This window comes from Motacilla alba, chromosome 3 (assembly GCF_015832195.1).
Source record: "Motacilla alba alba isolate MOTALB_02 chromosome 3, Motacilla_alba_V1.0_pri, whole genome shotgun sequence".
Classification (NCBI taxonomy): Eukaryota; Metazoa; Chordata; class Aves; order Passeriformes; family Motacillidae; genus Motacilla; species Motacilla alba.
Window position 1 is genome coordinate 64,194,096 of NC_052018.1, and position 20,947 is coordinate 64,215,042.

A 20,947-nucleotide genomic window follows, 5' to 3' on the forward strand; every position below is an offset into this window, starting at 1 on the left:
CCAAAGTTTATTGAGAGGAGAGACACCGTCCAGATGAGCACCTGAGCTCACATACTACCTCTCATCACTCGCTGTATGCATAGTTAAGGCCATGAGCAAGCAGGATTATTTGCCCTGTGACCACGTCTTTGAACTTTGAACAGCTGTTTTGTCTGTGGAGTCAGAATTGAGGCTAGAAACGTCATTTTCCCACCATACTTTCAGAGTGGGCCTCTGTATCCAGACAAAGGCACCAAGTATCCCCTTCCTAACACAGCACAAGAGGCAAAAAAGCAGGAATTGCAGGGAAGACACAGAGTGACAGAGTGAGCTAACTGGGAGAGAAACAAGTTTAGAACACATGGAAACAGCAACAGGGGAGAGAGGTCCATCAGGAGCTTCACTATAGTGTATATGTCTACATGGATATATATGCTTACAAAATATATTACCCTATACATGTATCATGTACAGTTTCTCATCTTCTGCAAATTGGAATTAGATAAACAAGCAAGACAATGATTTCCAAACACAGCCTTTTGTTTTACCAGTCAGCCCATGCTGACCATCACTTCAGTGCATGGATCTGTAGCAGTTTCATTGATACCTGGCTCCGGTTTGCATGATACTCCTTTTATACAGAAAGGCCTGAGGGAAGTGTCTGGTGATGAAAGGACTAAGAGAACAAAAACTGGCAAAAGTTTGCCAAGATGGAGAACGTAAACTTGAAGGGAACATAACAAGTGGGAGGACAGCAAATCAGGTCAGCTGGCAGGAAAGGAGCTGGCATCGAAGGGAAGAAGGGCTGATGTCTCAGCACCTTCAACTGCTAGAGCCTCCCCAAGTATTCAGTCTGTAGCACCCACAAGCACAGCGTGCACACTTTCAGGTCCCCTCATCTCCTGCTCTTGGTGAGGGCTGCACTGAGCAGCTCCACACACACTCAGCAAGAGCTCTGTTCGCAGCAAAAACATGTTATTTCTCACGAGTCCAGAAATGCTGAGGTGAGAATATGCCTCTGCAGCCCCCCTACTCCAACCGGGGTCAGGTGGAACAGGACGCTCAGCTCCGTCAGATGGATTTTGAGTGTCTCCAAGAATGGAGACTCCACAGCCTCTTTCCACCTTCAAACACACAATTAAATGCGAAGTGGTGGGGAAAATCGTATCTTTGAACACCCAGTGACGTACCACGTTAGCCTTCAGCTTCATATAAGAAAAAAAGGGGGGGGAGGGGTGGTGTGCAAGAGCATTCCACTCACGTCTGACGGTGGTTTCGAGGGGGAGTTATTCATCAGTGAAAGTACTGAGGGATGCAGGAGAGGGACGCAGGAGAGATCACCCCGCAGCTCGGAGACGGCGTCAGGGCGGCACGACGCAGTCACGGCAGCGTCACCGGGAGCTCGCCGGCTCCCGAAGCTCCCCCCCCCCCCGTCCGCACGGCCCCGCCGGAGCGCCACCGCCCGCCCGGCTGCTCCTCCCTCCTCCCACCTGCCCTGCCCTGCCCTGCCCTGCCCGGAGATGCGGCCCCGATGGGCGCCGGGCTGCTGGTGCTGTCGCTGCTGTCGCTGCTGCCGCTGCTGCTGCCGCCGAGCCCCGCGGCGCGCACAGGTGGGTGCCCGCGCTGCCCGGGGACCAGCATCCCTCCCCGGCTGGGAGTGCGAGCCGCGGCTCCGCGCCCAGCTCTGCCCCGTCAGCCCCGGAGCAAGGCTGGGCGCTCCGTGCCCTCCGCCCTAGACAGCCGTGCGTTCGGTGCTCGCGGTTTCGGTTGGAGGAGGAGAGCTGGGTATTTCTGTAATGTTGCTTCATCTTTTCCTTTTGTCTGTAATTAAGCTGGAATTGAAGCTGTGTATTGATTTTGCTGTCAGCTCCAAGTTGATAGTGTGATCTTGAGATAGTTTTTGTTATACCCATTTGGGTAATTCCCCAAATACCTTTGGTGTTTGTAGGCTCTTTTCTGTTTGACAGGCACCACCCTCAGGAGTCGAACTGAGCAGTCAAGCGCTAGATTAAAACAAAGGTCAGGGTGGGGTTTTGGCAGAGATACCCAGCTCGTGGGTTACAGTCCCGAGTGGTTCCAAGTCCCGTCTCCCACCTGCTGACTGTATCATATGGTGGCATCCAAGCACGAGAGACAGAGGGAGCAAAAGAGATGGAAGCTGGAGTGGGCTGTGGGAGCTGCTCAAAGAGCGAACTGTCTCGGCATGGGCAAGGATGTTACCCAGTGGGAATGAGCTTAAAAACCTGTGTGCAGGGGGAGTCCCCTGCTGCTGTTAAAATCATACGCTATTTCTCTTTTTTATGCATCTCCGGTTAAAAAACGGAGCGAGTCAGGGAGGGATTAGCAGATCTTCTAAGAAACCTCCTCTGCCTTTGTGCTTTTGTTCTCTGCTGCAAGTGTAGCCTCCAAAACTCAATGCATAAAGACAGAGTCTGCTCCCATTTAACTCCACAGCAAAACTTTCTGATCTTGTGAGAGCTGGACGGCAGTGAGGAGAGTTCTCCATATCCTGAATGCCTTCAAGCACCACTGCTGTGTCCCAGCTAACTCTTTTGACAAACTACTCCCATATGCATCAGTGATTTTGAGTTGCTTTCAGAGGTACCAGTGCCAGCTTCTTTTTAAGTAACTGACCACATAATTTTCATCTTATTTAAGTCTGATGTAATCAGTGCAAGTGCTGTGGAAAATCTGTACAACTGGCATTCAGTTATCCTTTAAAAAAAAAAACAACAACAAACTTTAAAATGTGTTTGCTACTGTTTTTGATTCCAAAGAAAGTTTAGAAAAATGTCCAGGGGGTTATGCTGCTTTTGTCTAGTGGATGTTCAAGGCAGAAGGCAATCTGTTTGCACATTCCTGAGGTTTTAAGTGGATGTGATTTCAGGGTTTTGTTGACAGTCAGCAAGACTAAGGGAGAGCTGTGCCTTTCACTGAAGACTTAGAGCTTTCATTTTCATCTTTTTCAGTGTGAGACCGTGAATGTCAGTAAATGTTGGCAGTACTTTGCTAATAACGGAAGAAATTATATGAAGTGTAGAACTGTCATAGCAGTGCTCATGTTCTTCCTCTGAAGTGAAATGATAGGTAGAGGAGTCCCTTTTAGATACTTTGTTCCAACAGAAGAAACCAGGACCAAATTGCCACGGAAAGCAGTTTTACAGCAGGACTTTGCAGACTCGGATTCTTACATCTTACGGGATCTGTCCTGTGCCTGTCTCCTTGGGATCTCTTATCGAGTAACTTTCTGAACTCCACAGCAGCAGCATTTAAATGCTAAATTATAGCTTGACCTTTGCAAGACAACTTTTGTTTTCACTGTGGTGCGTTAGTGGGCATGATTTTACCCTTACTGGATTACACCTACTGTTCTAGCACTCTCTAATTGTTTTCAGGCCCTGCTGTCTATGAACTGTGCCTAACAGACTATCTCAGCAAGGATAAAAATTTCACTTGTCATTGCAATTGGGTTTTTTTTATTCATTGGTTTCCCTCAACCATTTAAAAATCTTTACGGTAGAACAAATAAAAAAGTGCAGAAAAAGCAAAATAAAATGGATTTTTTTTAATCAGTGGAATCAAGAAACGTTCCAGCATGTTCAAGCACGTTCCTCTTTACCACATGGAAGTGTTTAGCAATTTTTGTGAGGAACTGATAAGGATATGAAGGAACAGCCTGAATTTTCTAAGTGGTGGAATACTAGTCTATTAACTTACCAAGCTTCATCTAAAATCCTTCTGCTTGCTTTTATTGGAAGTTTCCCTAATTATATTCTTCTGCAGTTAGAGAAACCTTGAAATCCTTGGCCCATAGAGTCCAGTCTGTCTCTTGTAGATCCACACAGAAGAAAGAATGCACTTGACACTTGCTACTACAGTGAATCCGTATTTTGAGGAAAGGGAAATGAGCCTTAATGCTGTACTGCAAAACTAGAAGCGTTTTGATTTATTTAAGACACATTTTACTATTTTCATTCAGGTAAGGCATGTGATTTTGAAGCAAATCTCAATAATTTCGCTTACTGTATTTTTGTCTGTATTGTGACACAGTCTTGGAATTCGATTTCTTCCGGATGAAGCTGTCATTGAAGATGTGCTTCATCACTGTATCTAGTGCAAGGACAGCTGGTGCAATAGTTAAAATGCAAAAAACCTGAAATGTATATCATGTAGACAAGATTTTCTCAGTATAAACATTTTAATCTAACAGACCTGCTTATACTGGGTTGCAGTCCTTGCTAGCATACATCCAGCCTTGGATCCCACTGGAGCTGATATGGGGCTATATCAACTACATTTCATGTGATGCAACCTTGAAAGTTTCCCCTTTTTAATGTTTGCTAATAGCAGTGTAAGTTGCTTGTTCTGCATTGACACACCTAATTTAATTTAGGTCCTTCATATTCCACTTTGTCATATTTTTACTAATAAATAGCAGTTTAAAAAGCAGCTTCAGGCCTCTCTTTAAGCAAATTTCCATTTGTTTTCTTTCACAGTTAGTAGAACTGTACTGGAATGTGCAAAACATCTCTTTTGAAGTCGTTCTGGAAAATACAGAATAAAAAGCTAGAGATCCGAAAAGCAGTGGGGGAAAAATGGTAAAATAGAATGATTTTTTTTAACTCTTGGCTTGAAAATTTTGTGCATATAGTATTTTGTATAACCTAGTACATGTATACCTATATACTTTGCAGGACTGAAATACAGGTGTGTTGGTGATAATCTGTGTGTTTACCAGAGAGAGCATAAACCTTCAGTAATAAGAGTGGAAGTATATGGAGGGGTTGAGCTTGGTGTTTTTGCACAACATTTCCTTGCTCTCTGCTACTGTGAAGGAAGGAGGAGTAAGTGTAACATAGAAATAAATAAAAATGGATATTGACATAAGGAGAACTGCAGTTTATGAAGGAGTGTCATGTTGATATAGCTGAAAGGCTTATCCTTACCTTCTCATCTTCCAATGGCTATTCTAGACAACACTGCCACCTAGCCCTAGTACTTGGCTTTGTGTGTGATTCCTCAAGTTCTTATTGCCTGATAATTAGAGATGGAAATGGTTAAAGGAGGCAGTTCATTCCATAGAGGCACTTCCAACACTGTTGGGATTTGTGATTAAAGCCCAAAACTTAGATGTGCATTGCAGCTCCCCGTGCAAACACTCAGGTTCATCACTGTAGCTGATAGCCATTCCTTTCCTTGGCTCTTGTTGTCTAGTGACCTTTATAGTCTTAGTTCCAAGAGAAGCAAATGGTTAGGATAACTCAAGTCATTTGTGTGTGTATGTAGTTTCTGCTTATGTTTGGTTTTGTAGTTTTGGCTTGTACAGATTTCTTCTGATTGAGTTCTCCCCGAGAAGTTTTATTGATTATCTGCAAGTAAGAGAGAGAAAAGCCACCCTTTATGAGGCGAACAAGAACTCCTGTACTTTAAGAAGCTTGACTTTGTAAGAGCCTGAACTTTGGAACTCAGGACTATCCCTAGATAGAATTTTAAATGGCATACAGCTCTTTTCTTTGTACTTGGTGTGCCAATGATTTGGGATATTGCTTAGAGGCAACATATTTCTGTTCAGTCTCACACCAATGGAGAGGTGCCCCAGGAGTTCTCTGCAAACAGTTCCTTCCCAGAGGCATTGCCTGTGAGAGGTGAGGCATTACAAGCTTTTAGGGAGTGTTGGTCCTTCCTCTCAAATCTCAGGTGCAGAAGGTGTTCAATTTTCATCTTCTTAGGATTGCCTTTCCCTCATAAGGAAAGGCAAGTGCTCATCCCCCATCAATGTTACATTCAATCTCCTGTCCAAGGCGAAATGTGGATTCAGAATTGTGGATTTCACTAATTAAAATTGTTTTGACTCCCAAGAAAAGCAAAATCCCTTTTCTAGAAAAGCCATCGGTAGGTCACAGAGCAAGGAGCAACATCTATTAGGCAATAAATATAATGTTGTTAGCTCTAATCGGACTGTTGTTGCCTTAAAGCAGTTAGTCAGTGCTGAATTATGAAAGCCAAACATATTTTTGGTTCAATTTATATGTAAAAGATCGATATGTTACGTAAAGATGGATTGGGAGTGTACCAAAATGTGATGTATGGCAATTTGGCTGATAACTGTCACAGAGCATCATTTTTATAATATTTCAAATAGAAAGCTTAACTCTTGGATACTTTGAAAAACAAATGTAAGATGTCAGAGATATTCTAACTAAGTTTGCATTTTCTTGGCTGTTCATTGTGATTGATCTAAGCAGCATTAAATTGGCAGTGCTAAACATGTTCATGGTAGAAAAGGAAAACCTCAACATTAAACACCAAACAGTCAGGCAATTTTTAGTATTTCAAATAAAAACAGCTATCACGTCATGGCATTGTGTTGCCACTGGGCTTTTAAAATTAATGTAGTTCTTTTTGACAAAGAATGGTTTTGTATGTCAAACTTAACAAAACCTCTTTCCATTTTAAATTAAAAACAAAACAAAAAGAACCACACTGGAACCAAATCAAACCATCAAGCACAAAACACTTCAGTCAGATTACAACTCTGAAAGCCTTGAAAGGGCTGTGACTAATTTCAGACAAGCCCACCTTGAATTTCACTCACCTTGTTTGCTTGTTTCAGGCCAGTATTGGTCGCACAAAATTAACAGAAAACGTATCTACAATAACTTTTGCTGGAGTGCATCAAGCAAAGGTGTTTGCAGCAAGGCATGGAGAAGGTGGTGGGAACTCTGCTCCTGTACTTGCAAACTTTCAACACAGTGGAAAGAAAATTCAGTTTATTTTATTTCATACATGGTAGCAAAAAGGAATGGGTGTCAGCTGCCATGGTCCTCTCCAGCTGTCTCTTAACAAGCCTTCAATGGACTGGGAAGACTTTCTCCTCCTTTCTGAGGCTGGATATTTCTGGACTGAATCTGAAATGTCCTTTGACCTATATTCTCTTTAGAAGTGTTTTGGGTAAGTTAGGGCATGGTTTGGATGAATAACGGCAAGGCTTCACATGGAGGAGCAGAGCCTGTCAGGGCAAGCCACAGCTTCAGTCCCACTTCTGTATCTGCTGTTCTTCTGGCTGTATCGCCACTCACAGTGACGAATTACCTCCTCAGGCTCACCTGTTTCCAATGGCAGCCGGTCCATTTCTTGAAAAACAAACCCCACGTGCCCCAGTCTCATCCTTCTCCCATTTTTCCCCACCTCTTCCCTCAAGTTTTTCCATCTGCTCCACCACCTGGTTTTCATGCAGTCTTATGTTTGCCTTTCTGTCCCTGTCTTTCTTCCCCATGCCCCTCTGAACAGGCTGTGATGGGAGTGATGGGCTCCTCTTGTGGAAGAGCAAAGAGTGTGCTTTGTGGTTATCTCTCGAGTGCTGCTATGACTTGAACAGGAAATCACCTCTGTGCTCCTCCCCACATTCCCACCAGTGCTGCTCAGGTCAGAGGGTTTCACTAACCTGACTTCACACCCTGCAACACGAGAGCTCCAGCAACCCACCAGGAGAAAGGCAGCTGAGCTGTAATGGCTCCTACGTACCCCTCCTCCTCCTCTTCCTCCTGCTCTTTTTTCTCTTCCTCATTATTTGGTTTGCTGAGTTTGAGTCAAAAACAATCTGCATAGAGAAAAGCTTTCAGGATCACCTAATTTTTAATAACTTTACTCATTTGTTTAAATTGCTGCTAAGATGATGAGTAAGTAATACATTTGCTAAAGTGTATTCCTGGCTTTGCTGGGTTTCCCTTTCTCTGTATAATTTATGATCTCCAATTTTGGCTCAGTCCCCCTGTTTACCCCTTGGTGCACTCCCTTGCATTCCTGCATGGCCAGTGCTGACTTGCCTGGAGCTGGACATGTGCCAGAAAAGACAGCCCCAACACTCTGCTTGTGAGGGACATGGAACACGATGCCAAATGAACACTTGCTCTGAGTATGACCATTTCTATTTTATGTTATACTTAGCCATGTGTTTGAGGGACTATTTTTCACCAAGAACAACACAATGATCAAAACAGATGAGCTGAAGAAAGAAAAGAGAAAAAAATGCCTCAAGAAATGAAGAGCAACAGCATAGGAGGAGAAAACAAGATGTCATAGGAATATGGTGGAAATCACCCAAGTTTGAACTGAAAGACTAAAGAAAGGGCTGTGGCTTAGAGCACTTGTTGCCAGAAGCAGCGTGTCCTAGAGTGATCCTTAATTGCTTGATGCTTCACTGGTGGGTCTAAGCTACCACTGGGAAAAGGTAAATCAGGGGCTCAGCCTGTTTGAAACGCTGTCCCCTCTCTGAGGTGTGTAAGTGAGGGTTCAATCCATGGCCTTGAAGGCTGCAAATGCCGAGGCACAGGTGCAGTGATGCCCACAAATTCAGTACCCAGCACAAAGGTTTCCCTCCCATCAGAGGTGCTCCCAAGGGCCACTTTGTATAAGAAAATATGACCACAGCTGAAGCCATTGTCAGAAAAGCAGTTCCTCTTCTGAATTCTGAGATGATTGTAGGGGAGGAGTTATCGGCTTTTACTGCTGTGGGTAGCATGACTGTTGCAGTAAGGCTCATCTTTCTATCTTAATGCTTTCCACACCACTCCCTGTCTTAAATTGTATCCTACAGTTATCTAGAAGGTTCTGCGATCTTCTATGTCGCTGTATTTGATTGGATAATTTGGTGTTTGCACCTCTGTGCCATGCCACAGTAAAATAGAGTAGATGATCACTCTGCTTGAGAGGGCTACAATAAACAGCAGTGGTCACACAGGAGGCACTTGGATACCAATAGGTCAGCTTTCAGTGGGTCCTCTGCCTTCCCCCAACCCCAAAATTTTTGTCACTGCATAGAAAAAATAATCTTTTCTGTATTTTTATATTTTTATGCTTTGCAGCTGCTGGGTTATCCAACTGAAGTGCAAAGCTAAAAAATCTATTTAGAGCCAGAGGACATGGGTAGTTGCAGCTGTATTTGTTCTGCAGCACTGCCATTAAACACAGCTGTTTGTCACCAAAACAGGCAGGGGGACCTCCTAGCAGGGAAAGCACAGATGCACTGAATGGGTAATGGTTGTAACATGGAACTTGTGTGTGTTTATCCTTGTGCATGTGTGTAGATAGATAGATGTGGCTATAACCAGAACTGAGCTTTGAACAGTACTGACTTGAGCAAGGCATGTACTTGGCAGAGAGCTCTATGTGATTAAAATTGACCAAGTTTTTAAACCTGGCTGGAGATCTCATAAAGAGAAGATGAAGCACCTGCCATGCAGACTTTTACTCATGTGAATAATGTCACTGACGTCAATGGGGTTTTTCACTCACATGCAAAGGTGTTTTCAGGCTAAGCCATGTCTGTTTTGGAGAGCCTCACTATAGCTTATTCTAAGAAGAGGACTTGGCTGTTCCTTGTGGTGAAGTTTGCAAGTCTGTATTATTACTTTATTTCCAGTCCAGGCGTCAGTCGTGAAGATGTAAACAATGATATTACTCAAGGTTTGATTTACAGCCTTTCCAAAGACAGTAATAGGGGTGTCATTTTTTTTCCATGCGATGAATTAATGAAGAGACTTAGCTGTAAAAAAAAAAGTGAAATGGAAAGTGATTGACTTTCCATTGCTAGCCATTGGTAGCAATCACTGTGGCAGACTAAAGCTAGCAAAGCAAATGGGTGACTGATTTCTGCTCTTAGGCCAGTACAAACTGAAAATGCTCTATGTGACACCCATGCCATTAATCCCAATAAATGGAAATAAAATCAGAATACATCTGGATGTCACGTGTTTAAAGACTAGAAACTGAAAGATTGAAGACAAGTTAAAAGACTGAAACATGCAGCTGTTGCATATACTTGAATTCTTTCCTGACTGATAGCCATGGAACCATTCAAGCTCTATGTATGATCTGTTCTCTACACATGCCTCCTAATACTATTAATCACCAAATAGACATGAAGGACTTTATTCTTAATTCTTCCTGGAGACACAGAAGAGTATGGTAGTTTTATTCTTGTTTTACATGTGCAGAATTGTGGTATAACTAACTTGTACAATTTATTGTAAGGGCAGGACCTTTTTAGTAAAGGGGCAAAACTATAAATAGAAACCAAATCTCTGTTTTTGCATCTCATGGAAAGTTAACGGTCTCAGTCCCTTTGCCTTCCAAATCTCACTGAGCCGGGGTAGGTGCGAGCACACCAGCAGTGTTGTAATGCTTTAAATCTTGTAAAGATACAATCTGTGGCTTCTGCATGCTGAGATTGGCTCCTCTGCTGCAGTCAGTGTTTGTGTTTTGAAACTTCATTTACCACAGCAGAAACCACAGTGGGAGGAGGGAAATTAAAATATAAAAAAAATTTAAAATGTCAAAGAGCCAGCTTCACATGTAAATAGTTTTAAAATGTTTTAAGGTAACAGCCAAACTCATGACTCTTACTACTTTAAAATGTGCTTGAGGAATACAAATGTTTTAAAATAAGGGTGAACAAATGTAGAAAGGTACAGGCAAACAACTTTCTCAGCTCTCCTGGTCAGCTTCATCTTTACATTTGGATTCACTTAAAGCAATTGCAGAGGATATTTATTTAGGTGAAGTGAAAACCTTTGATTTTCTAGATTGTGTATCTCCCACTTGGAAGCTAGTGTTAGAATAAGGCAAATTCCTGGAGAATCCCTTTTGCTGCTTTTATATCCCCCGGCATCCTGGAACTTTTTTATGTTGCTACCAAGCCTATGGTTTGAGGTCTTACAGGCTGACTGTCATGGGACATTTCTGCATCCAAGTGTCAAGGAAATGGGACTTTCTACTTTTTGTAAATAGATAAGCTTGCCCTAAGGACTATGCCTGACAAAACTTGTTCTCTGACTAGAAAATGGAAGCCAGTGAATGCTGTCTAAGTGCTAAAGATAAAAGAGAGCAGCATTTGAAATACCTTAGATGAACAGTGTTGTGATCTGAAGACACAGATGAATGTATAAACCAGTACAGCATTAATGAGCAGCTAGAGGCTTGGAAAACCAAGAGTTTGCACTGAGACAGTTTGAAGTAATAGGTCTCTACAGAGCTGCAAGGAGATTGTTTTAATAAATGTATTGAAGAGAAAAAAATCTTCCATTGTTTGGCCCAAAGATAGATAGAAGTCTGCACATTAATCAGGAAAATGGTGGTGACTTTTGCTTACAAAAGCAACTATAGTTACATATACAGGAGGATGAACACTATTGCTCTAGTAATAGCAAAATATACTACAAAAATACCATTAGGTCTATATACAGAAGTAACAGTTCAAGGACTATTCATTTGAACAGGTTTATTTTATTTCCCCTTTTCTTTGCCTCATTTTGTTATCTCAAGAACTAGAATTACGTTCCTGGAAAAGGAGATTAAAGGGTTTTGAAAAGTCCTGAAAAACCACAGAGTCGCTTTTTCTCTTCCCTATTAAGCTCTTGTGGCTACATGCAATGGGAAGCTCCTTCCCAGCAGTGGCAGCTTCAGGGCTGGTCTCAGGGTTGCTCCCCCCCAGAGCATGGCAGTAGCTGTGGCTGGAGTCATAACTTTGAACTTGGGACTCTTCCCCTGGGCCCATAGGCTTTGTTTTGCAAGCAATTTAGCATTGTGGGGACCTTCATGACATTTATTAGATTGGAGGTGGGTATCAGAAAGATCTGAAACTGTGTTCTTAGGACACTGAAATTTGCCTATTTATTAATTTCAAAAGCTGGTGCAATGAACAGCAAGTTAGATGTGACCTTACAGTAGAAGTTTGTTTTTGACTTTCTGGAGAATCAAAATGGATGATCAAATGACACTGGGGCTGTTGTGATCATCTAGTCCAATTCTCCAGAGTAAAGTCACACTTCAGTTTGTAAAGCTGTGTTTGCAGTACATTCTGTGTGTCTTTTTTTTTAATGCGTGGTTAGCCCTTTAAAAGTCCACTAGACTACAAGTAGATCCTAGTAAAGTATTAAGGATATTTTTAAATTTTCAGTGTTAAATTTTTCTGATATTTGAATACAGTTGCAATTTTAAAAATGCGTGTCTCTTCTAGGCCTAGCTTTTCTAGTTTTAGCTTCCAGATCCTGAATATTTCCATGCTTGTCATAAATGGCAAAGCCATTTTTGCTAGAGAAAAAACACACTCCTAAAGATGGAATTTGAGACTGCACTAGGTGGGGACACATAAAAAATTTATCTCCCACAGCCAACCACATTATGCTTTGAATGCTACAAAAGATAACTTTTTTTAAATTACTGTCTTGGCTAGTTTGGGAGTGTATGCATCTGCTGATTCTTAGTGCATGTTGTTCCTTTCTTATTTTCTTTCTCAGGAGAGTTGTATTGTTCTTTGCCCAACCCTAGGAATGTCCGTTTTGAATCTATAAATATGAAAAATGTCCTTCACTGGTCAGCACCAGAAGGCACAGGTGATGGAGTACTCTACAAAGTGAAGTATGCAGTGTAAGTTGGCTTGTTTATTTTATCTTCCACTGACTTCTATTTTAGCATTTAAAATAATAATTTAAAAAGAAAACCCAGCTTCATGAAAAGTATTGCTGATATAAAGTAAAGAAAGAACTAAAGTGTGAGCTAGAATTAAGCAGCGTGTTTTCTAATTTCTGCTTCTGGCACTGTTTACTTCACACCAAGTTAAAAATGTATAAGAGGATAGTCTTCCTACAAAAGAAGTGTGGGAAGCAACATTCTAATACTATGGAAGCTTTCAGAGGCATTCCTCCTAAAATGAGAGAGAAGGATGAAGAACAACTGCGCAGTGGACTGGTATCTGTCTGCATGCATCCTCTGTACACACTTAAATGGATATAGAGATGTATGATTCAATCAATATTAATAATTCCCAGTGTGTCATTGCTCTTTCCTGACAGACCCTCTCTCTCAGATTTATTTTGATCCAGCAAGCCTCTCTAGGAGAAAATCCACTGATGTTACCAAGCATTGTACAAAACCAAGTATTGTGGTTGGAATCAGGCACTTACATTGTCAAGGTCTGCACCTCAGTAGAGTATCAAGGAATTTGCATGAGAACCAGACTCCATTTCCTTTATTCCTACTGCGTCATTTTGAAGGGCAGTGATAGAAGTTTGGCTTCTAAATAGGTGTAACACCATTGTCACAGATTATGTAATGCTCCCAATCTTTAACATTTATGCTTCCCTCAATCTAGGAACATTTTCAGTAAAATGAATGCCGATCTCTAGAAGTTTCCTGTAATTTAAGAGTGCTCAGCAGTTAATTATTGTCATGGTTTAGGAATGGTGTTCTCCAATTCAGAAGTTCTGCTAAAAAAAAACATGGTGCCACTCGCTTCCGCTCCACCTCTAGCTGGCAAAGCACAAAAGGCAAAGATCACACAAGGAGATAAGAACCATTTGCTGAAAACAGCAATGAGATAAGACAATGAGCAGTGAAGCAGCAATATTAATGATAAAAATGTACAAAAGAGAGAGTGCAGAGCTCGACCTGACTGCAGCCATGCCACCCAAAAAGTTCCCTCTGGTCAGGACCAGTGTTACCAACACTGCTCCATCCGCCGCGCTTCCTGCATGGGAAAGGAACATCTTTCTTCTTGGAATGGAGAGAGAATCCTTCTCCTGTGCCCCTGGCATTGATGAAAGTTGGCATCTAATAGCATTAGGATTTTGGCCATGCCCACACAGCTCTGGGCTCCACCCCCTCATGGTTACGGCAAGAAATTAACCCTGTCCTTGGCAGAAACCAGGACTTGTATGGGAGGTAAAATGTTCAGAGACAACTGGCTGCACTGACTCTGAGGGGCCAGCTGGTCCATGAAGAGTCTGTGGCCATAGGCATGGCTATCTTTCACACTGAGCACAAAAACACTCAGGTGCCTCTGCCCATCCAGGAGAGAAAGGCCTTGAGATAGGAAAATGCTGGTGAGTGATCTGGCAGAAGCTGCCACACGCCCTTACTAATTAGTAGCCAAAGGGGAAAATCTTAATGTGAATTTAAGGAGCAGGAACTTCTGAGAAAATCCAAACAGGAATTTTCCAAGGAAATCTTGGTTTGTTCTACCAGTGTATAAGAGCTTGTCAGTACCGAGGCATTGTTGGCAGCAGATATATGGCCTTTTTGCCACTAGAAGGGTTTTAAAGTTCATTGTGTTCCAGTTGAGTCTTTCTTTTAAACTAGAAAATGAGGGATCAGGCAGGAATGAGTCCTGTAATTCATCTTGGAGACCTTGAGCATCATCTGTGTCCATACTTGAGGATGAGTCACTGACCATTCTGACTGAACTCTTTGTTTCCATATAGATAGTTGTCCTCTCTCTGTTATTGTGTGTTTAGAATTTAAACTAGAGCTGTGGAGAATGAAGCTGAGAGATCTCTGGTCTGCACAGGTGAACTTTGACTTAGGTTGGTGTCACTAACATCCCAATTAGTTTCATTTGGCTTCTTCTGGAAAGGACCCATTCTAATTTATATTTCATTAAAAACTTGTGGAAGTCTTGTGCTTCATCTCAGCTGAAGCAGGGATTCCTTGAAATTTCAGATTTTTGTGAAACATGGAAACTGTTTTATCAGCCATATTAAAACAGAGAAAATTATATTATGAGTCAATCAATATAATGGAAATAGCTTTTGTATAGCTCCTTTCTCTTTCTTTTCAATATAGATATGGCATTGGCAAATGGATTAGAAAGCCAGAATGCAGGAATATAAACAGAACATGGTGTGACCTCTCCAATGAGACTTCTGACTATGAAGAGCAATACTATGCAAGTGTTAAAGCATTCCTAAATGGGGCATGCTCTGACTGGATGGAGACCTCACGATTCAACCCTCTAACAGACAGTAAGGAGAGCTAAGCACACAGCCAGATGTTCAATGGCCTTGATTAACAATATGTGCTCACGCTGCATGTGCCTTCCCAGTGTATGATATTTTAATTTTAGCATAAAGTTACATTTTTTTAAGTTGTTTCACATTTATTCTTATCTTCTGCTTTTGACAAAAGTAATTGAAATAATAAAATTGGAGTTTGGATATATATATATATATATATATATATATATATATATATATATTCTGGTATATACTGAGTTCTTTTTAATGCTATGGTAAAGCCTTGCTCAAGGCAAATAAAATCTGTGGCACATTCACAGTATAAATAACTGATTTTGAAATGGCTTTGTCAAACCGATCAGGAAACATACTCTAGAGCCTAATATTTCTTATCTGTGTCAGATAATCTAAGAACATACTGATAATTCAGCCTATTTTAGTAAATTGAGTTTCAAGGTTGTTTATCCTGAGAAGTCCCAGGATTTACTTGGCAAAATTCCAAGTCAGTGTTCACTTTCTCACTGTAAAAATCCTCTTAGTTATCTGATAAAATAATTTTCTGCCAATATAAATAAATTTTCAAAGCTCTACTTAGACTCCCCCAGTCATTGCAAAAATGTAATATGATTGATTTGATGAAACTGGTCAAACCAGTGTGCCTCTACTGAATTTGACTGCTTTTTGTACATGTTCATTTTTCCAGCTAAAATAGATCCACCCATGGTAAGTGTATCTTCTACTGACAGATCTATTTCAATCATTTTGACTGCTCCGGAGAAGTGGAAGAAAAGTCCTGAGGAAGAATCCATATCTCTGCTTCAAGTGTATCCTGGCCTACAGTACAATGTGTCTGTCCTCAACAAAAAAACAAAGAAGCGGGTAAGCTTTGACAGGGCTATGGAACTGCTGCTGTTAAATCTGTGCTCTGTGCTTCTTGAAATGCCAAGATTAGCAAATACGTAGTAGACAAATGTGGTTTGGTGGTTTGGTTGGTTGTGTTTATTTGTTTGGCTGGTTTGTTGAGGTTTTTTTCACAAAGGTGCTGGAAATAGAGCAATAACTTTACTTTGGACTCCAAGGTCTACATAAATTCTGTTACCCTAAGGCTCCTGGCTTTTCCAGAACATCCCAGTTTGAAATATTTTGTGGAACCATACCATGTGCCTATCATGGGTGTGTGTGTCCGGACAGGGTTGGAGTGATGCTTTAGCTCTATTGCAACACCACTACAGGAATGTGAGCCAGTTGTGGCCAATGGTCCTGCTGCATATGAAGCATGAAATTGTTCAGTGGTGGTACAAGAATCTTTGATTGGAAGAGAAAATAATCAGAGAGGATGTGACTTAACAAGTAACTTGAATGTTGATTGCATTTGGAAGAAAAGGATGCAGCTGGAAGCTCTTACAGTATCAACCTTTCCAGAAAATGTGTATGCTCGTGACCTTTCTGTAGCTCAGGAGTTAAAGGGGGGGAAAATATTTTTAATGTCTTCCAGTGGTTCTTCTCCATCAGCAACAACACCTTGGTTGTGCCCTGGTTAGAACCTGGAACAGCTTATTGTGTCAGTGCGCAGATACATGTCACCACACCAGTTTTGGACAGTGGCTTTTCCAAAGAACATTGCATTACTACACTGAAAGGTATGTATGAGGTGGCAAATTAAAAAAAAAAGAAAAAAAAAGATGCAAGTTAGAAAAAATCACGGTGATTAAACTTGTGAGATTTTATGTATCCATTTTGAGAGTGATAATTAGCATGGTTTCTCCCTTCTCTGTGCACTTGTACCAAGGAAAACTATACCTCAAATAAAGCATAGCTGGGACTGACTGGAAGGTACATCAGTACCTCTGAAGAAAACTACCTGTATTCTTTGAGTTTTAGTGCATGGAGAATATTTTTTCTCCTTGAATGCAGTTTGGGGTAGAAGTGCTGGGTCATTCTGAAGTTAGCAACAGGAGAACCTAAGGGAGATGTTGTTACTTCTTTATAGAATTTAATTTATCATTTAGACAATAATAATAATTGTCCTGTAGCTCAAATATATATTTTTTTCATTTTCTGCAAATTCCTTGTTTATCTAAGACATATGCATTCTGTATCCAAAATGCAGTGGGGTGAATGCACATATGACTGTCCACATACCTTAAGAAGTTGTGTGTTACAATGAAAACTTTTGTTTTATTAACAGATAAAACAGAAGATGAGACTATAACAATCACATTTGGATATATTATGCCTACCATGCTGGCTCTCCTTTTCATTTCTGTGGCATGCTATTGGGTGCACAAGTATCTTCACATCCACAAACAAAAACATCCAACAAACCTGGTAAGTGTCTTCTCTTGCAGGTCACTGCCAAACTTGGCACCCCAGCAGAGCTGTGTGTTTTCCAGGGTTTCAAGCAGGCTTGGAGGAAACTGTGGCTAACTCCAAATAGTTGCCACTGAGATCAAGAAAAGAAAGCCACATCGAGGGTTACTAAATGCAAGAAAAACAGAGTAATAACTCAAGTTTGCAATGATCAGAACAGAGCTGTTGGTCTTGGAAGAGTCATTGCCTTAAGCAAGGTCTGAGGTGCACTAGGTCTGTCAGGGTGTCAGAACTCTGTAAATTTATCAAAGATGAAACACTGTGTAAAGTCAGTTGGACAAAAGTTATTAATTTGTTGAATTCAGAAACAAGAAGGGAAGACAATTAAGCAGTACAGAAACACCATGATGTTTTCTTGGACTGTTACTGGATATACCAGATTTTTCCACTTAATTGTGATTGTAAAGGATTTAACACATGTGCATCATACAGATAATTTAACCTGGATTTCTAGAATACTTTGAAACACTGTACCATTTCCTAACACACAAAAATGTCTAATAACATTTTGTTATTTAGACAGCCCAAATACACTTTTTGCAAAAAAATGTTCTCAAATTTCTTAGTGCTGCAAAATTTGTTGATTTTTAGAAAGAATACTTAAAGTCTATGAAATGTTAGTGGTTTCCAGCTCATGAGCTCAACAGAACTTTCTCACAGCTATTTTTAAGAGGTTGCTCAACCATAAACATGCAATTATAATAATGAATGAAGACTCCAATGTTAATCCAATCTGCGTGACACTGTGGGATGGGAGATACAAGGGAGTTGGTTTCAACATGCTGATCTTGCTGTAGATTAGAGAAGCGCAGAGGTGACAGGAGAAATCTTCACAGTGGGACTGTGAGTTCAGAAGGGCTCAGAATGATTGGAGCAGTCACTGCTGCAATGTGTTCATATGTGCACAGAAATACCTCCTGCACTTGAGGAGGCACTGGTTGAATTACAGAACCATGAATTCACAGAGTGGTTTGGGTTGGTAGAGGCCTTCAAAGGTATCCAGTTCAACCACTCTGACGTGGGCAAGGACATCTGCCACTAGATCAGATTGCTTAAAGCTCCATCCAACCTGCCTTTGAGCACTTGCACTTATGGAGCATCCACGGCTTCTTGAGAAACCTATTCCAGTGCCTCACCACACTCACAGTAAAGAATTTCTTCCTTATATTCAGTCTAAATGAATGCTCCCATTTTCAAACTATTGTCCCTTGTCACGACAGGCCCTAGTAAAAAGTCTGTTTCTGTCTTGTTCTTTATGTTTTATTCCTGGGATGCAGGCCATGATATGGGGAGATATCTTGGTCTCTTGGGCAGCTAACAGGACAGAGCTCTTTAAAGTCCAAGAGCATGAAGAGCTACTTAGTGAAAAATTCCCACTCAGTAGCAGACTAAACTCCTAACTCCAGGAGTTTTTTCTCTAATAAAACTGTAATTTGAATGTTGGGAATTTTTTAATGTTCATTGCACTTTTTAATGACCATCATGGAGCTTCAATTTGATTTCTCCACCTCTGGATTCAGTCAATGTTAAGGTAACAAATGAATATAGACCTGGTATTTTAATGATGCTCTCTGGCTTTCCCAACACACTGAGTTTTCCACATGGGCACCCTGTGTGTCTGGGGGTACATGGAATAAACTGGTTTTTTTTGTCCAGCATTTCTGACCTGTGCAACCTTTCAGACTACTTGGTACATCAATTAGTGGTCTTACTCTTCCGTTCAAGCTTGAAAGCACTGAAATGCACCTTCTGGTTGTTTTTCCTATTCACCCCACCAGTGCCCATACAATGTTGATTCCTGTAAAAAGTTTTACTCATTTCAGAAAGATTCCTATGGTTTAATTTGATGGTTTTGCACAGATTCATAAAAGCAGCCTGTGGCTGACTGTACAGTGCAGGCTCTGTACACTGTGCTTCAGCCTGATGTATAGCTCCCTCTCTGAAAGGAAACCTGGTATTAATTTATTTTCTGTAAGTTCTACATTAACATATTACCCGACACTGCTTGTGGGAACTGGTTGTGACTGCGTTTTCTTTTCACTGGTTAAAAGGAGTGGAATAGATTCAGTAATCTGTGGTCCAAAAACAAAGACTGATGTTTTCTCCAAAGTCACAGGAGTTTATGCTGTTTTGGAAACAAAACCTGTATTTGACGGAATTGTTCTAACCATTCTTTTGACATGGGGATGGAGGGGAAAGGGATATGAAAACTGATCATAATATAGTTTTACTTTAGATAGAGTAAAAAAGGAGAGCATATTGACTTTCTTGAATGCTTATATGATGAACTTTCTTCTTCCCTAAGTTGAAATAACCTCCTAATAAGGTCTAACCTAGCATTATATTTTAAAAATATGAGGTAGTATAAGAAGCAGTAAGATAGTATTTTTATTATACTCCACTCAAAATACTTACTTTCCAGGTGTGGCAGTACACTGACAAATGCAAGGAATGGGTTTTCATACCAAGTGAAAAAATAGTGCTCAACCTTATCACGGTTAATGAGGATGACTGTGAGGAATCCAGACGTCTGTCAGAAAGGAAAAGTCCCCATTATAACACTGCTTACAATGACACTGAAGGGAGGGATTTGCCTTCTGAACAGGTGCTGAAAGCAAAATATTTGCTTGATTTTTCATGTGAAGAGATTTCACTCAAAGAAGATACTTTAGTGGAAGGGAACCAAACTGGAAACTGGGCATCTCATGGCCAGTCTGGAATGCAGAATACTTGGAGAGATAAAAATGCAGGGGTTGTAGAGTATGAGCATGATGTGAGGACCGAAGACTTCAGTCCTGGTCAGAAACTAGAAGAGAAGTTTTCTGCCCCTGGGGGGCTACAGGGTGAGCCACAGGTTGCTTTGGGGGACTTGATTGATATGGAAACAGGACAGCCATATTCCCCCCAACTAGAGATACACCTTTGTTTGGGACAGAAAACAGAGGAACTTGATTTGAAGGTGGTTGAAGCAGCAGATGAATTGCCAAGTGAAACTCATATCAACTTCATGAACCTGGATACTGAAAAGTCTGGGCAGACATCCTATCATCAGCTGGGAAAAACCACACAGGGCCTCACAGAGAAAGAAGCTGTGCAGGCCATATTAGTTGACTGGGGTCCTCACAGTGGGAGACTGTATATTCCTACTTTGTCCAGTGTGGAAAATCAGGTGTGTGAAGGAGTGTTCAAGTATGATGATCCCGACAAAGATGGAATTTTGCTCAGACTCTATGACAAAGGGGTAACTGGTGAATCACCTGAGGACCAAGAAATGTATCTCCTGCAGTTCAAGGAACAATGGGGACTTCATGTAGAAATGGAAGACTGAAAGTAATTTTCTAAAATATTCAAAAGTGAAAAATCTTGTTTATTTTGCTAAAGCGAGTGATAGACTCAGGGGAACAGACATGTCTTAATGTTTTGAAGTTTTTGGAACCATTACAGTTTAACAATTTGTTCATTAAATGTTATTTATAACAGTCTCCAGATGTGATATAAATGATTATGACATCAATCATAAGCCTCTTGTGTAAAATATGATTGTTGTGAGGTTATACTCTTTTTTTAAAAATAAATAAAAAGAAAAAAATATTTCAAAATAAATATTTTTACTGAAAATGCTCCCACCTTGCAATTCCTGCAAAAACAAATTACCAGCACTTGAAAGCAGTTACTTTTAGGGGGAAAAAAACAACCAAACAAACCAAAAACTGGGGGGAAATGTAGGGCAGAGGGGTTCAGTGAAATGCCTGTAATCATTCTGGCTGGACCATGTCTCACCCAGCCTTAGGCACAGGCAGATGAGCACC

The 20,947-nt window shown here is 41.0% G+C and overlaps 1 protein-coding gene across 4 annotated transcripts; it reads left to right on the forward strand.

Moving 5' to 3' along the window:
- Window positions 1-1,485: 1,485 nt before the first annotated feature.
- IL20RA (interleukin 20 receptor subunit alpha) lies at window positions 1,486-20,689 on the forward strand. 4 transcript variants are annotated; one of them, XM_038134105.1, is made up of 8 exons: window positions 3,927-3,958; window positions 4,476-4,577; window positions 12,276-12,405; window positions 14,599-14,777; window positions 15,472-15,647; window positions 16,264-16,408; window positions 16,957-17,096; window positions 19,561-20,689. In XM_038134105.1, the coding sequence occupies exons 3-8, from the start codon at window positions 12,332-12,334 to the stop codon at window positions 20,464-20,466; spliced, it is 1,620 nt and encodes a 539-aa protein (XP_037990033.1). In that variant the 5' UTR covers window positions 3,927-3,958; window positions 4,476-4,577; window positions 12,276-12,331; the 3' UTR covers window positions 20,467-20,689. The 4 variants fall into 4 exon arrangements, with proteins under 4 accessions (XP_037990032.1, XP_037990037.1, XP_037990033.1 ...); XM_038134104.1 differs by lacking the exons at window positions 3,927-3,958; window positions 4,476-4,577 and adding an exon at window positions 1,486-1,589; XM_038134109.1 differs by lacking the exons at window positions 3,927-3,958; window positions 4,476-4,577 and adding an exon at window positions 1,494-1,589 and having other exon boundaries at window positions 12,307-12,405.
- The last annotated feature ends 258 nt before the right edge of the window (window positions 20,690-20,947 follow it).

What these genes read in the sequence shown, in the direction of transcription:
- IL20RA (XM_038134104.1), top strand. Translation starts at nt 1,511, where the DNA reads ATGGGCGCCGGGCTGCTGGTGCTGTCGCTGCTGTCGCTGCTGCCGCTG. An exon ending in ATTCAACCCTCTAACAGACA is followed by an intron (nt 14,778 to 15,471) that starts GTAAGGAGAGCT and finishes TCATTTTTCCAG; the next exon opens with CTAAAATAGATCCACCCATG. An exon ending in TTGCATTACTACACTGAAAG is followed by an intron (nt 16,409 to 16,956) that starts GTATGTATGAGG and finishes TTTTATTAACAG; the next exon opens with ATAAAACAGAAGATGAGACT.